This window comes from Lonchura striata, chromosome 2 (genome assembly GCF_050655825.1).
Source record: "Lonchura striata isolate lonStrDom1 chromosome 2, ASM5065582v1, whole genome shotgun sequence".
Classification (NCBI taxonomy): Eukaryota; Metazoa; Chordata; class Aves; order Passeriformes; family Estrildidae; genus Lonchura; species Lonchura striata.
The window spans coordinates 134,815,906-134,832,141 of NC_140704.1; the positions used below are offsets into that span (position 1 = coordinate 134,815,906).

The 16,236-nt window shown below is 37.3% G+C and overlaps 1 protein-coding gene across 13 annotated transcripts in view; it reads left to right on the forward strand.

Moving 5' to 3' along the window:
* The window catches only part of MATN2 (matrilin 2), a 68,084-nt gene that overhangs the window by 18,435 nt on the left and 33,413 nt on the right, over positions 1-16,236 (forward strand). For 12 of the 13 annotated variants that reach the window (XM_085572374.1, XM_085572383.1, XM_085572382.1 and 9 more), the window contains exons 3-5: positions 5,227-5,796; positions 9,823-9,945; positions 13,299-13,421. In XM_085572374.1, coding sequence (XP_085428500.1) covers positions 5,227-5,796; positions 9,823-9,945; positions 13,299-13,421 — 816 coding nt within the window. The remainder of the gene's footprint in view (positions 1-5,226; positions 5,797-9,822; positions 9,946-13,298; positions 13,422-16,236) is intronic. The other variant, XM_085572385.1, reaches the window with a different exon arrangement.

Genomic DNA, 16,236 nt, shown 5'->3' on the forward strand with positions numbered 1-16,236 from the left:
CATTGACATCAGGCAATAATTGTTCTATGATATAATTTTTTCTTAACTCTTTTTGCTGGAATTGTCATACTCTATAATAAACATCTTCATGGAGCTAATTGTTATAAATTACTTTTTCAATGTATAAACTTTGTTGTAGAATTTATGAAACTGAGCTAACTTCCTTTTGTTTTGCATACAACAATAGCCTTTTTTAACATTTATCCTGTCTCATCTATTAGGATAAAGACCTACATAACCAAATAAGTAATATCTAAATTAAGGAAAAAAAGTATTAAGGTGTCATAAAGATGTAGGACAAAACCAGAAAATAACTAACTTATTTTTAAACAAGCAGCTTTTTCAAGACAACCAGCTTGCAAAAACTTTTGAAAAATCACCATCTAAAAATTGTGTCTTTGAATGTGTTCAGTTTGAATATGCCCAGATGGAAGTGTTTGAGGAAACGAAGCAGTGCTGGGCACATTGTTGCACATTGGAACTCCACCACTGTTGTTGCTGTTAAATGGCTGGAGCTGTCTCTGGCCCACAGTGACTAGCAGTCACCATGTGTGGTTCAGAAGGTACAAAGAACAATTTCCAGGAATCCTCTTGTGTATAGCCACTCTGAGCAGGATGGTGAGTTTAACACTGTGGATGGAGCCAGCTGGCCTCTGAGCTTAGCTGGTACCTTAAACTGCTCTGTAGCACTGAGACCAGTGGCACAGCGTGGCCTGCTTCTGTCATGGGGAGTATCCTGAGCTCACAGACCAGTTCTATCCACAAAGGATGGATTCCTGGCTTATGCTGCTTCCTATATCATGCCTGAATACTGCTTGAGAAAATGTGACTGTCCTCAGACAGCAGTATCAGGAACTGTTCTAATGATTTAACAGCCTAGAAGAATCAATTTGAATGCCCAAGAATGCCCTAGTGCTACTTTAGTTGTATTAAGGGAATGTAACAATAAAAAATGAGAGGATAGAAACACACTCTCAGACACAGGCTCTGGGTGGGTGAGCAAAATCAAAGTACTGTGAGCTTTGTCAAAGCCAAAACAGGTTGAGCCTAATTTGCTTTGAGAAAGGAATAGAAGGAAACCTACAGTCATCAGATAAAGTGATTTACTAAATTTCCAGCTTTAGAGGAAATGAAGATGCTCAGTATTACTTTAAGCTTTGTTTTATGTATCTCTCAGTAATTGGATCCCAGATGAATTCTTCCTAGTAGAACTGAAATTTCCTTGCATTGTTAGTTTTCCAAAGGTGGCATGACTGTAGCTATCATTTATGAACTGGATATTGAGTGGAGAACATATTTACTACTGACTTGATCTTTCCTTCTGTCTTTGCTGGACAAAGCCTCTCCTGACTTCTACTTTGGATAATACAACCCACACTGAGGGTTTTTTTAACTTTTGTGTTGGCAATACAAGACCTTTGCTGACTTAGAAGTAGGTTTATGGATGAGTAGCTCTTTTCAGTGATAGCTTTTTAGTAGTTACATGCTTCTCCATTTGTCCTGTAAACTATAATCTCTTCCTCTGACCAGCTCTCATTTTGAACTGTGAACTTTCTCACAACTTTGGCAAATATCTTTATAACCAAAGTAATTCTCTTTCACTCTTATTCTCTTTCACATCTAATCTATACCTGGCCTCTTTTAGTTTATTATTGGCTCATTACTTCTTGTCCTACCACCACATGCCCTTGTCAAATGTCACTCTTCAGGTATTTATGCATTACCCTATTGTGTCATTGTTGAGATTTTGACTTCATTCCCCATGCAAGAGTGGAAATCCTCTCTGAATGACAGTTAACTATTTAAGTGGGCTGCACTGTAACGTTTTGTGTGGCAGGGCCTGAGAATTTAGAAATCTAATACTGTGACAAGTCAGGAGAATATAAGTGCTTCATTAAAAGCAGAGAAAACAGAACACAAAGGAATACATGTCAAAAACATCTGTTAATTGTGCTGGCTGATAAGAAATGTGAAGGGACTGATTTTTCAAGGAAGTTGGCACTATGCAGCACTTTGTATGTACAAACTACTGCTCTCTATGACGTCAACTACAGCTGTGAGTGCTCAGCAGTTCTACAAATCAAATGTCATGATTTCAAACATGTAATTAATACCCATCTGGGGAAAGTTTCATGTATTGGACTAGCTCAGCATCACAGAGAAATTATATGGTTGCCTCAGAGAGAAAATCCTGTTGTCTGCAGTGGCACTCCACTCAGCCAAAAAAAACACTCATAACTGAACACTCCCTGAAATCTATGTCAGCTATCAGAAGCCTTTTTTTTATAAGAGTCACTGAAGCAGAAATATTACAGACAGAGTATGTCTATATCTGACTACTGCACAGATGGGCAGGCCAAGCTATTAGGGACAGCAGTAGAAGTGAAGGCTGGATGCCTTCTAGGCATCTGAAGAGCTTTCTGGGACCCTGGGTACGTCCTCCAGCTTCTGCTCAGCATACTTTTCTGAAAGAATATAAGAAATATGAGACACAAGCATGAGCTGCATGATGACAATGGATGACTGACCATTCACAGGAAGCCAGCACATGACAGGCTTGAGGCAAGCCTGTGGGTTGAGCTATCAGACTTGCCACAGAAGATAGCATATGGAAAAAGATTAAAAGGACTTTGATGGGATGTTGATGAAAAGAAATCAAGAGGTTTAATGTGTATACTAAAGACTCCTCCAAATTAGGAAATCCCTGAGTCACAAAAGCATTGCAGTTCAGGGAATAACTGCAGATGGCATTTTCTTCTCCTTAAGTTATTCCACGTGCATCTACTTTTGGCCTCTGTCAGAGACAGAACATAGGGTCAGATATACCTATGACTTCAATCATTGTGTCTGCTCATCTTGAATTCCTGTGGCTATGAATAAACTTGTGAGGTTGTTAGTTGTGTTTGTATACCTGGCTTGAAAGATTAAAGATGGGAAGAATGCTCATCAGACTGCAGTGGCATCCTCATTTTACTAAGATGAGACACTCGTAATTAGTAGTTTCCTGTATTGCCAAACCCAATTAAATTCCCAGTGCACTGTCATCCATCTGGTACAGTGAATGAGGCAAATGTTTGGTGGAAAAGTACTGTTTGACTGTATAATCAAAAATCATGTCATACTTCACTAGTACAAGTGGACCAATCAAGGACTCAATTGGAAAAATGTGTCTCTGTGGACTGTCTTTTAAACAAATTCACTTGTGACTGCTGACGAACACTCGATGAGCATTTCTGCCAAGGCAGGGGGTGAGAAAGATGCCTGTTTTCACTCGTTAACTCAGAAGCCTCTTTCATAGATTACCAAGAACATTTTTGGGCACAGAATAAAAATGCTCTTTAATGACAATAAAGATGACTGCCTGGATTTATTCATGTGTGGTCTACAGTACCGCTTTATTCATAAGCATAGGAATATGCTTGGATTGCTTATTATTTCAAAATCAGAGTAGGCTGAATATAAGCCAAGCTGAGCAGAAACAAAATTCCAGTTCTAATGGGATACAGATATCCTGACATAACTATTTTCTACCTATTATCTTAATTACCTTATATATACATAAAATTACAAATTATCTTTACTAATATAACATGAATTATTCCAGCAATACAAAAATAATGCCAAGTTATGATTTGTGGGAGCAGACCAAGAGGAAAGAAGGATAATTACAGAAAAGAAGGCTAAGAATGTGTGTGCATATGAGGGGAAGGACAGACAAGGGAGATGGATAAAATGGCTGCAATTTTATTTCCTTTAAAACATTTCAGCATTGATTTACTAAAGGTTAATCATGCCTGACTAGCCTGATTGCCTTCTATGAAACAACTGCTTGGAGGGATGGGGCAGGGCAGGGGATACCTCTAGTTCAGCAAGGCTTTCAACACTGTCTCTCACAACATCCTCCCAGGCAAACTCAGGAAGTATAGACTGTGTGACTGGACAGAGAGGTGATCTGAGAACTGGCTGGACAGCAGATCCCAGAGGGTTGCACAAGGTCTAGTTAGAGGCCTGTCACTGGTGGTGTCCCCCCAGGGTTCAGTACTGGTCCCAGTATTGTTTAACTTTTCATTAATAACTTGGGTGAAGGAGCAGAGGCCTCCTCAGCAAGTTCCCTGACAACACAAAGCTGAGAGGAGTGGCCGATACCCCAGATGCTGAGCAGCCCTTCAGAATGGCCTGGACAGGCTGGAGAGATGGGCAGAGAAGAAAAATCTGAAATTCAACAAAGGTGAAGGCAGGGTCCTGCACCTGGGGAGGAATAACGCACCAGTACAGGATGGGGGCTGACCTGCTGGAATCAGATCTGCAGAGAAGGACCTGGAGGTCCTGAAGGACAATGAAATATCCATGAGCTGGCACTGTGTTCTTGTGGCCAATAAAGCCAAATGTATCCTGGGGCGCACTAGGAAGAGCATTGGCAGCAGTTCCAGGGAGGTGATCCTGCCCTTCTACTCAGCCCAAGTGAGGCCACATCTGGAGTGCTCTGTCCAGTTCCAGGCTCCACAGCACATGAGAGACATGGAGCTGCTGGAGTGGGTCCAGAGGAGGGCTACAAAGATCATTAGGGGACTGCAGCATCTCTCATATGAGGAAAAGCTGAGAGAGTTGGGCCTCTTCAGCCTTGAGAAGAGCCATCTGAGGGGGGACCTCATCAATGTCTGTCAGTCTCTGAAGGGAGGGGGTTAAGAGGATGGACCAGGCTCTTCACAGTGGTGCCAAGCAATAAGACAACAGGCAGTGAGCAGAAACTGATGCACAGGAAGTTCCATCTGACCAGGTGGAGGAAAAACTTCTTTATTTGTGTGGGTGCACTTGAATTGGCTGCCCAGAGAAGTTGAGAATGTCCCATTCCTGGCAGTGTTTAAGGCCAGGTTGGATGGGGCTTTGAGTAAACCAGTCTAGTGGAAGATGCCCCTGCTCATGGCAGGGGGTTTGAACTACATGATCTTTAATGTCCTTTCCAACCCAAGCTCTGTGTGATCCTATCTCACCATTCCACTTCCATTAACCATTCTGGGCACTTACCTCACATATACACACACACACAAAACTGATCAATTATCAGGTAGTTTTTGTTATTTACTGGAGAACAAATTTATATTGCCCTAGTAGTCATAATTGTGGTATGTCCTATTTTTCCTGAATTTTCAGAGCACTTGTCAGAGTAAACCTGAATCTATTTGCCTTTTGAAATTGTAAAGTATTATTTTTGCATTTTCCTTTTAGAAAACTCTTGCAACAACAAACATCTGGACCTTGTTTTCATCATTGACAGCTCTCGCAGTGTGAGTCATTATGACTTTGAAAAAGTGAAGGAGTTCATTTTGACCATCTTGCAGTTTCTGGACATCAGCCCTGATGCCACGCACGTGGGTCTGATTCAATACGGCAGCACCGTCAAACAGGAGTTTTCATTGAAGACCTTCCGGCGGAAGCAGGACATCGAAAGAGCGGTGAGGAGGATGATGCACCTGGGCACTGGCACCATGACTGGACTGGCTCTGCAGTATGCAGTGAACATTGCATTTTCAGAGACAGAGGGGGCTCGACCTCTGAGGCAGAATGTGCCCCGAATTATCATGATAGTGACAGATGGGAGACCTCAAGATCCAGTGGCAGAGATTGCTGCTAAAGCACGTAACTCAGGAATCCTGATTTTTGCTATTGGCGTGGGAAGAGTGGATATGAATACTCTGAAGTCCATTGGGAGTGAGCCACATGAAGAACATGTGTTTCTGGTTGCTAATTTCAGTCAGATTGAAACACTAACCTCTGCCTTCCAGACTAAACTTTGTGGTAAGATTTTTATCTATAGATTTGAATATATAGATGAAAGTGAAACAGAAAAAATATACATTATAATTAAACTTTTGTTTTTACATGAAACCTTATGTGTTAGAACATATATATTGAAGGGAGATTAGCCAAACAACATCCAGAGCAGCAGTCACACATATGGGGAAAACTCACGCTACTATTAAGTGCCATAAAATGTGATTTAATTGCTCATGGTCATAAGCAGTTAGGCAAACACACATATCATGATTTTCCTATTGCATAATAGCAATCAATTTATGATCTATACTATTTGGATATTAGATAAGTTTTTTCATCTCTTCATTTTAAGTGTGACCTCCCTTAGTAGTGAAACTTAAATCTGCTGAACAGTCTTTCAGTTATTTAAATAGTCTTGAGAGTTCATGGATTCCTCTTCCAAAGCTTACATACTAATTCTATGCAAAGAATCATTTCTACATATGCCTTGTGACTGGAAGTGAAACACAGACTTAGCAGCTTTTGTATTACATCTATTTCAAATACAAGAAGTTAGAAAAAGCTGTTGCAGTGATATTATTCATTCATACAATAAGGTAAATATTTTAATAGGCATTAACTAACAACAGAGGTATCACTTCCATCTGTAATTCCCTGATAAGGAATTACTTTTTGCAAATATTATGGCATTCATAATTAATTTTATTTTAATCTGTGTGCTTAGTAGACTTTTCTTTTTTATTTATTCATGAGATAAATATGAAAGTATTTCATACAAATTTGGCATTAAACTGATGTATTTTCACTAGAATCCGGAAAAAGAATGCATGGTAAGATTAAATGCTCATTCACATTTAGGGATGCTTTTGCCAGAAAATAACTGCAGCTTATTGTAACGATAGCCTGGAGAATTTTCCTTACTTGGTCTTTTCCAAAATTGTTTCAAAGAGCAGCTGTACTGCCTCAGCACAAAACACCAACACAGACATTCATCAGAGAATAGATTTTTTTTCCCATTTCTTCCTTGCTGTATTATTAGCTGGCGTAGTAGGATATATTTAAAAACCAAGAAAAAGTAAACTAATCATGGATTCAGAGTTTAAATGGAATGCACAGCAAATGCTGATTTTTTAGATTATGTTTTAGAAACAAATCCAGTACAAATGCCATTTACTTGGTTAGGTTTTTTTTTCTGACTGGGCAGTCTCTAATAGATTTATTAGAGTTTTTATCTAACTTTTAATCAAACTTATGTGTTCCTCAGTAAAGCCACCCCCCTGCTGCTGATGGAGGACTATGGAGGTGACAAGGATGCGGTTGACTCCTGCTCCAAGGGAGTGCCTCCACAGGATTTGCTGTGCTGAGAATTCAGTGAGATCCTAAGACATGTTTAAAAATTCAGACCCAGATTCAACAGAGAGTTTAAGCTGTTAGATTCATATGGATTTCAACATAAGGTACTAAATTGAAGTCAGGATCCATAACATTTTATTTGCTCTTGATTGTGAAGCAGCATTCAGTTTGAGCTTTACTCAAGAGACTAATCATAGCCTCTGCTTCCTAGAGCACCTACATTCCTCCTGGAAATGAGGTTGGTCCTCCCAGATGTGGACCCAGAGGCAGTATCATTGTAGCTGAGTGGAACATCTGGACACCTTGTTTCTTTGCTAACGCCATTGAAGGCACCTCTCTGGTCAAGTCTTCCGGAATGCTCTCTGCTGAGCTTTGTGCTGTGGGAAAAGACTTTGGTCCCTGAGCTGTCCTTGTGTTTGAATTACTCTTATGTCTGTGAGAATGTGTCTTCATGGTTCCTGTGATGACAATAGAAAACCATGGCCAAATGGTGAAGCTCTGTGGGGAAAACAAAAAGTAAGCCAAAATAACCACTACTTATTACTGGATGGGGGAAGACTACTAAGTACCCAGGACCTATATTTTCAGAAGAATTCCTGTAAACTGGATGTGCTCTATTCTATGAAGTCAGAGGTTCCCTACAGTTTCTGCCCTTGACTGCTAAAGGTTTGGGGATGTCAGAAACACCAGTTGAAGCCAGGACCCCTTTTTATTACTAGTTAGAAAGGTAAAACAGAAGCAAAGAGCATCCTGAGGGATCAGAAGCATGAAGAATACGACAAGAGTTGAAAACTCTGAAGAATGTCAGTGGAAATGGGAACAGAATCCAGGAAAGGAGATGGAGATTAGATGAAGTGTGAGAAAGACTGAACTTGGGATGGAGTAGGCCAGGGCAAATAAAGTCTTCATTACATTCCTGCAATGTAAATAGTGGTGTCATCCCCATTTTGTATTGGAGGAATGGAGGCACAGAAACAAGGTTAAGTTTGTCAAAACCACCCACTAACTTTAAATATTTGACTCAGTGCAATCCCTGGTATGATTTTCAGGCATGTAACATTTTTGGAGCTAATACAACATGTTATTCACAGCTCTATAGCCATCACTTGCATTCTTGCAAATCCAGATTCAGGCGTCTCTATCTGAACAGTTATAGTGTGAAGGCTGTTCAAGGAAAGATGTTTCCTTGAAGATACTGATATAATTGTCTTGCCCAAAATCAAATAAGGACCCTGTGATATAGAGATAAGATCTAATTCACAACAAGACTCATGTTCAGATTGGTTAACTATGAGATCACCCTTTCTATTACCTTCCTGTGATCACTGAACGCCTCCTGCAACAGATGCGGTTGCAGAAATCATTCAGAGAGCAGATTCCACCAGAAATCAGACTAATGACCAGAGTATCACTGCTTTGAAATGCAGGCAACAGAAACACTTCAGAATATGTACACTGTACTTGTGTGGTAGATGGGAAGATTGGTAATAGACAGCAACAAAGTACTCTCAGAAGAACGTGAGTTACTGGACTCCTGTCATTGAATGCTATCATTTTCAGAATGACAGAAAGATGACAAGACAAGAAGTCAAAGTAGGTCTATGTTCACATAAATAAAAGTACTTGAGAAGATTTATTATGGGACAAATTTGTGAAATCCAAGAAGCTGATTGAGAGATTAGGGAATTCTAGTGGTTTGTGCGTTAGCAATAAATACCTAACTCCTGTAACCATGCCAAAAAGCAGATTCATAGTATATATCTTAAAATCACATGTGGGTTTTTTCCACAAGTACCACACCTACCAGGTTATGTTACTTAGCAAGTTTCTGTTGTGGCTTCTAGAAGATTACTGTTAATATCTATTCCATAAATTCTGAGCTTTGTCAACCTAGCATGCTAAGGGACACATCAATCCCTAACTGCTGTTGAGCAAAATAGATAATTTGCCACACAAAGTTCTCTGAGAAGTAATTAACTTATATATTATAGAGATTACATACAAGCAATGCTGCACTGGAAAGAAAACCTCAAAATTTCTTTATCCCAAATACTGCTCTGGAGAAAAATTGTTAAACAATGAATTTGACTGAATGGGCCTCCATTCTTTTTCTCTTTCATTATCTGTCTGCTGCATTTTAATACTTGCTATCAGAGACATAAAATACAAACAGAACAAAAGTAGACTCAGAAAGACGTACAATATGGAGGGTAGCTCAACTCAGCTCCTGCATAATGAATCTTGGAGATACATATACTCAGTGTCATCATGTATTATTTGCACCTTCCTCAGCGTTCATAACTAAGCAAGCAAAACAGTCTCTTCATTAAAACAGTCTCTTCATTAAGTTGTGTTTTAGTCATTCTTTATTATTGGGTGCTGTGTGGTGATTTTCTTCATGCAAGAAACTGAATGTTCTCTAAATCAGCTTACACTTAAACTTCACTTATTTTCTAATGTTGATTATAATAACTTTGTTTCATTGTCTTCATAGCGCCATGAAATTATTAGTTTTTTCAGATACTCCCTTGTGTATTTTTATTTTCTTAAGCTCTCATTTTTGTCTTTACTAGCGACACTTAATTTGAAATTTCTGAGTTACTTCACTAACATTTTCTACACCATTTTTTTTCAGTTGTGACTACAAGTAATTAAGACCAGCAGCTAATAATGTTTTCTGTTTTTTTCTTTCAGTGCCTCATATGTGCAGTATAGTTGAGCATCACTGTGATCACTTCTGCATAAACACCCCTGGCTCCTACTTGTGCAGATGTAAACAAGGATACATTCTGAATGCTGACCAGAAGACTTGCAGCAGTATGTTATCTTTCTTTTCTCTTTCATATTCCCAAAAAGTGTTTAACATCACTTACCTTTTCTGTTGGGCTCATAAAGAACTGAGGTCAGTACATAATTAATGATAATCATCAGAAAATGTCTAGAAAGTGAAGTTGTAATTCTTTTTCTTGCTTTAAGTGAAGTTCTTACAAATCTTTCTGAAATACATCCAGCTGAATTTTACACAGCTCTGCAGAGGTATACTGTAACTATAATGAAATTACATTTGAACTTTATTGGTATTTTAAGTTCAGTAATTAAAAACAACCAAATCAACAACTTTATTATCTCAAATGAAGTGAGTTTAGATACTTTACTAACTTGTCCAGCTAGCAACAGGACTAGAAGGTACAGAAAGGTGCAAAAAACCCCATACGAGAAAACTGAAATAACATTCTGAAAAGCGCTTTCTGACTGCTAGTGGAAATATAAGGGTTTGCAACCTTTCAAAGAATGGTTTCAGAAGTCTTGCTTATCCTCTCTTTAAAAATGTTGACTTTTTTCAGTTTTGAGTAATTTGCTGTATAGTTTGTAACAACAAACTTTATTTCACTTTAATTTTGATTTTTGTGATAAGTATTTTGTTAGTCCATTTTAACTTCTTTTCTAGTAATTAACTGCAATTTACATTGGAGGGATATGCCAAATTTATTTCTGTATCCCCCTTATTTTAAAGAAATCTTGTAACACTATCTTTAATTACTTGTGGAAAATGTGCATGCTAAAAATTCAAGTTTTTATCACACAGCAGTGTACAGATTCACATAAAAGTGAACGGATTAAAATTAAAGCTGCTACACTGATTTTAGCCAGAAGAAAAATTTTGGAAAACATCTTTTCATGAAACTGTGAGAAACAGTTATCAATCATGAGAGCATAGGATGTAGCTCTTACAATTGATAATTTAGAACTAAGGTGAAAACTGCAGGCTCAAATCCTATAATTGTGTTTGATGTTTTGTATCTCAGGAGAGTGCCATAAAACTACCAGGTATCTTGTGATTAGTGGATTCTTAGTCTCTCTTGCTTAGAGCTGTGTTTAATATCAAATACTAAGCACTAATGAAACAGTGAAGGTATGTAAATAAATAAAAAAAAATAATTGCAAGTATGAAAAATTATTTCTTTATTATATCTTCTTCTTTTTACTCTGTTACATTTCCATAGTTTTTCTCAGACAGTAGTCCAGCATTTGGGCACTGCACTGCTTCAAATACAGGTTAATTTTGAAGAGTTTTGGAATTGTGTGTGATTTTCCTGCTGGTGACCCATGCACAGTAATCCTCAATATGCTCCCTCTCTACCATTTTTCAAAGCCCTTTGCTGCATTGCTTTAACTTCTTTTTTAGCTATGATATCTATTAGTTTTCCCCACTTACCTCTCACATGATTTCTTTGATTCACCTGCTTTGATCATCAGTAAGATGATACCAGGTTGCACTTTGATCAATATGAAAGGGAAATTAGTCCTTCAATGTGTTTGTAGCCCTTGGTTCTTTTACATCACCAAATTATTAATTAATTTTAGCAATTAGCGCTGGAAATATGAGTCATCAAACTGGCCATAAATACTAGGATAGTGTAAATCATTGGTGAGAGATGATGCACTGTCAGTCTAGAGGAGATCAAACAATTGCATTAAATGGTCACTCATGTCAAACAATTGGAGGTCAAACAATTACATTAAATGATCACTCACATCTAAAATCCCCACAGAGATGTAACAGAATTCATGAGGATGGGGAGCCAAGCCTGAACAAAGGGGACAGCTTAGTTCTGGAGGTAGGAGAACCACAGTGGAAGAAAAATGCACAGTCTGGGAGTATTTTAGTTACTTTCAGTAGATGTTAATTGCCCACAAGTGCACAGAGACAATGGATTCTTCACTTGACATCTAAGTAAAATAGATCTTCATCATGTTTATGTTAAGTACATGATCAATATAAACCAGATGTATTTATATAAGGTTTGGTTGTATTGGCAGCTCTTCAATGAACAAATAGCTTCTTTACATACATCATTTAACACTTTCTGAATTAAGTAGTGCAGAAAAGATGAATGCTATGTAGCTAATGTTATAGTCTCTTTCCATTCTTTTGTTCAACTCTGTTTTTATTCATCTGTTCCCTTTTTTTTTTTTAATGTGAGAGTATATGCTATCAGTACTCAGTTATTTAAAGCCCTTAACCAAATGGCTTCAATCAGCAATGAACTGTCAACTTCACTTCATGCTGGGAAATGCTTTTTTTTTTTTAGCTAAAAATATTTTTACATTTGTTTAATTATTATGGTTTTGCATCCATGAAAGGATGCTCCTTTTGTGTACTGTGGTCTCACTTTTCTAGAGAAGAGTATTTGTGTCAGATAATGGGTATTCTTTACTTATTACACTGTATTTGTTTGTTTAACTAATCTCTCCCATTCTTCTCTAGAGATGCTCAAATCTTACATTAATAAACAAAATAATACAAAAGAGGAATGTAGCTGAAACAAGCTGGAAAATTATCTATTTGTGGCTGTTTATGCTGGAACAAAAGAGTTAAGCGACTGTTTATGCTGTTCATCATGCCGCTTGATATGAATCAGACAGCTATAAAAGAAAATTTGTTTTTGCTTGGCTGATTTCTTCAAACATGTTCCAAAAGCCTATTTTGTAGCTGTAAATGACCATTATGTGTTGAGCAGTCTTTGAGCAACACAAAGTACTCTGTCTTCCAGAGCTTTTGCTGGGGAAACTTGGGGTTCTCATAAAGCTTTGGTCTGTTGAAAAGAGAGCCCAGTGTGCTTTTGGCTAGGTGCTGAACTGACCTCATTTGTCATGGTCATTTTTTTGAGATCTTTTGCATGGGAGGGGTAACTTGAGATGGTATCTTGCATAAAACTGAAAAATTCTAAAACTCAGAAATTAAATATCCCCATATTTTTTACTGTTTTGTTTTCCTTTTCTTTCCCTTTCCAGCCTCATCATCATTTATCTGGTTATGCAAAATAAAAGCCCAGAAGTACACAAATAAGCACAATTACTTTTATTTAAAAAAAAAAAATCCCTGAAAAATGTGCTTTGAACATTTTAGGGAAACATACATCAAGGAACTCTACTAGGCATCATTGGTCCATTAATAGTCTTTGCCATCAGCTGAATGAATGAGTGCCTCAGTTTTGAGTGACTGATCCTGTCTTTCACTGTTTGACAGAACATTGGCATGATTGGTGTTAAAATGAGCTCATCTGTAAAGAGCTGTTCATAGTTTCCTGAAATTTACTTTGATCTATGGTCTACTGTGCATTGTAGAAGGTCAAAGAAGGTCATACTCATGCAATTATGTGTTGCAGCTCAGGACCTGTGTGCTGTGGAGAAACACGCCTGTGAGCAGATTTGTGTGAACACACTGGGGTCCTACGTCTGTCAATGTTATGATGGGTATGAGCTTGATGCAAATGGAAAGAGTTGTGTTGGTAAGTATGAATTCAGCAATTCACATTTATCTCTTGACACAAACCAAAGTTCAATATAAATGAGTATCCACTTTAGCCATAGACAATTATGTTCTCCTGTATGAGAGGTAGATGAGAAAGCACACATAATTGACATTTTTGTAGGTCTTTACTGATGATGAATAGTATCTTGGGAAAATTGTTCTAGCCAATTTCACACAGAAAGTAATTTTCTGTTTTGAAATGGCACACCCGATGTTTTATTCAAGATCCGTGTAGGTGGCTAGCAATGTATTGGCAATGACATATGTGGCCATTAAAAAATCAAAGGTGGACAAACTCAGTAACTCCTCTTCAGACAGAAGTTACGCACAGAAAAAATTGAAAAGGGACAATTTCTTGACATTTTTTCACTTCACTTTTTGGTGATGTGAGGAGAAATTTCATCCCCTTTTTGAAAAGGTGGCTTTAAGGAAAGTTTAGCCACTTTAGGAACCCATCCACTATGTGCCTTTAATTTTCACTGCGGATAATGTGGAAGCAAATATCAATTCCAAGAATTACAGCTCAAAAGAGAGGGTATGGAAATATGGTGCAATAATTCTTTAGCACAAAATGTACTTCCCTCTCTATTACTCTGTAAATATTTCAGTCTTCTTCTCTGTTTATGTGTGGTAAATGCTTCTAGTATAATCTCTTTTACAAGCCTATGTACCTATTCTTGTAAACTTTTCATTCCATGCTACATTCTGAGAAAATGCTGTCTTCTGGTTTCCACTGCAAAAAGCCCTAGTGAGATCTGGATAAAAAATTATATTATTTGTTAGGTATTCTCTTCAGGCAAGCACTTAGATACATGCTTAATTTCAAACACAAATTGAAGTCCCATGGAAATGAATCCAAGTCAATCCTTAGCCTCAAATCTGCCACAGGCCACCACAATGCTTTTCTGCAACACCCTACTATTTCTTGTCATTTTAAGACAGTTCTAACATATCTTTCTCTTAGTACCTTCAAAGAGCTATTGGCTTTGAGATGCAATATAGGTGACACTTCATGGAACTTTCTTCATGTAGCTTCACACAGGACTCACAAACAAGTTTTTGAGGTTTTTTAGGCCTGGAATAACATGAGATTTTGAAGAATATTCACTCTGTACTTAATAATCAGAAATGTTTCCTTTACTTACAGCTTCATGATTTCAGTATCTGAGTATTTAAAGGTCTCAATATCATTTGTCTCCAGCATAATTTGGCCACTCATATACCATTTGAAAAGCCTGCTTTTTGAAGCCAAATTGTTTGTAAATTGCAGATAATACTGGTTAATTAAGCAAGTTTTTATGTTCTGCCCCAAATTTCTATATCTAACATTCACCTAGTAACCTTAGCTGACCCTCTTGACCTTTACTTGTATTAGGATAAAGGATATACTTCTCTGCTCTTTATTTGACTATGTCCTGAGGCAGAAAATCTGTGACTTCTATTGGAAACTTCTTTCATCCCCAGTTCTTTTGTACCATATATTCTAATCCAAAATATTCATGTTTAGTGTCATCAGCTGTTGTTACTACTTTCTATTAAGTTGAAGATCTGTGACAGACCAAGATATCCTTACCAGGAAGGTAGCTACCAGAGCTTTCATTCTGGTGAAATTCTTTGTATGTCAAGTCTAATATTATCTTTTGTAATAAATACAAAGTCTATTTTTGTTATGTAAAACTTCAAAATATTTCTATGCCACTTACTAAATTACTTGCATTGGCATTTGGTTTTTTTGACTTTTAATACCTTATCTACAAAGTCTGGAGAAAGTGCTGTTTGGAGGCGTAATGCATCTTTGACTTTTTTCCCTACCTCCTCACTGACTCTCTTTTTCTTGAAGAAATATACACATATTGTAAGCACAATTGTTAAAGATTTCAAATTGTCTTTTCAATTCTTTTCAAAATACAGCATGCAGGGGTTCACTGTCTTGTCTTTTATAGCAGTTTTTCTTCTCCATTTCTATTAATTTTTACCTTTTAGCAGCAAAACATGAATACATACTATTCATACCACTGCAATAATTAGCAGTATTAATTGGGATTTTAAAGCACACTGTTAAGATCTCTATTTTTTATTTTTCTTTTTCAGTTGCATATTTGGCCACTTAACTTTTAAATTTCTTACTAATGTGCAAGAATGTTTCAATGTATATTAATTATATTTGGCCTATGCAGAACTTAGTTTCTCTACATTTCTTGAACAGGAAAAGATTGTCTGGGTAATTTGATGCTAATTTGTCTGCAAATCCTATTGTCAGCCTCCAGAATTTGACTTTTCAGGTTTGAACAATTTGAGATTTTTGAGGAGTATTCTACTACTAAGAATGTACAGCTTCTGCAGATATGATCACCAGTGAATAATCATCCTTCCTGGAAAATATTTTTGGGAGACTATGTGCAGTACTGAATCAGTAGTGATAACTCTCAGTCTTCATTACTTCTAAGCTAGTTAACCCTTCCTTTCTGTGAAGTATTTATTATCAAATGAGCAGGATCCAAAGAAATATCTTTATGTACACATATACTAGAGACCACTGATAATAATAACAATTTTGCAAAAAGCAGTGACTTCATTAAGGTTAGTTGCTCCTCTCCTTTCAGTGAATGAAAAGAGAATTTCAGTAGGAAATACACATTGTGATATTCTTGGAAAGAGTCAAGGGTTCCCATCTAAGATATCTAAGACTTTAAAAGTTTTAACTAGAGCAAAAGCAAATGTGAAAGTGCCAAAACTTCATTTCACAGGCATGTTTATTAAATTTTTATGATGGGCTAGTTTAAGGATCAGTG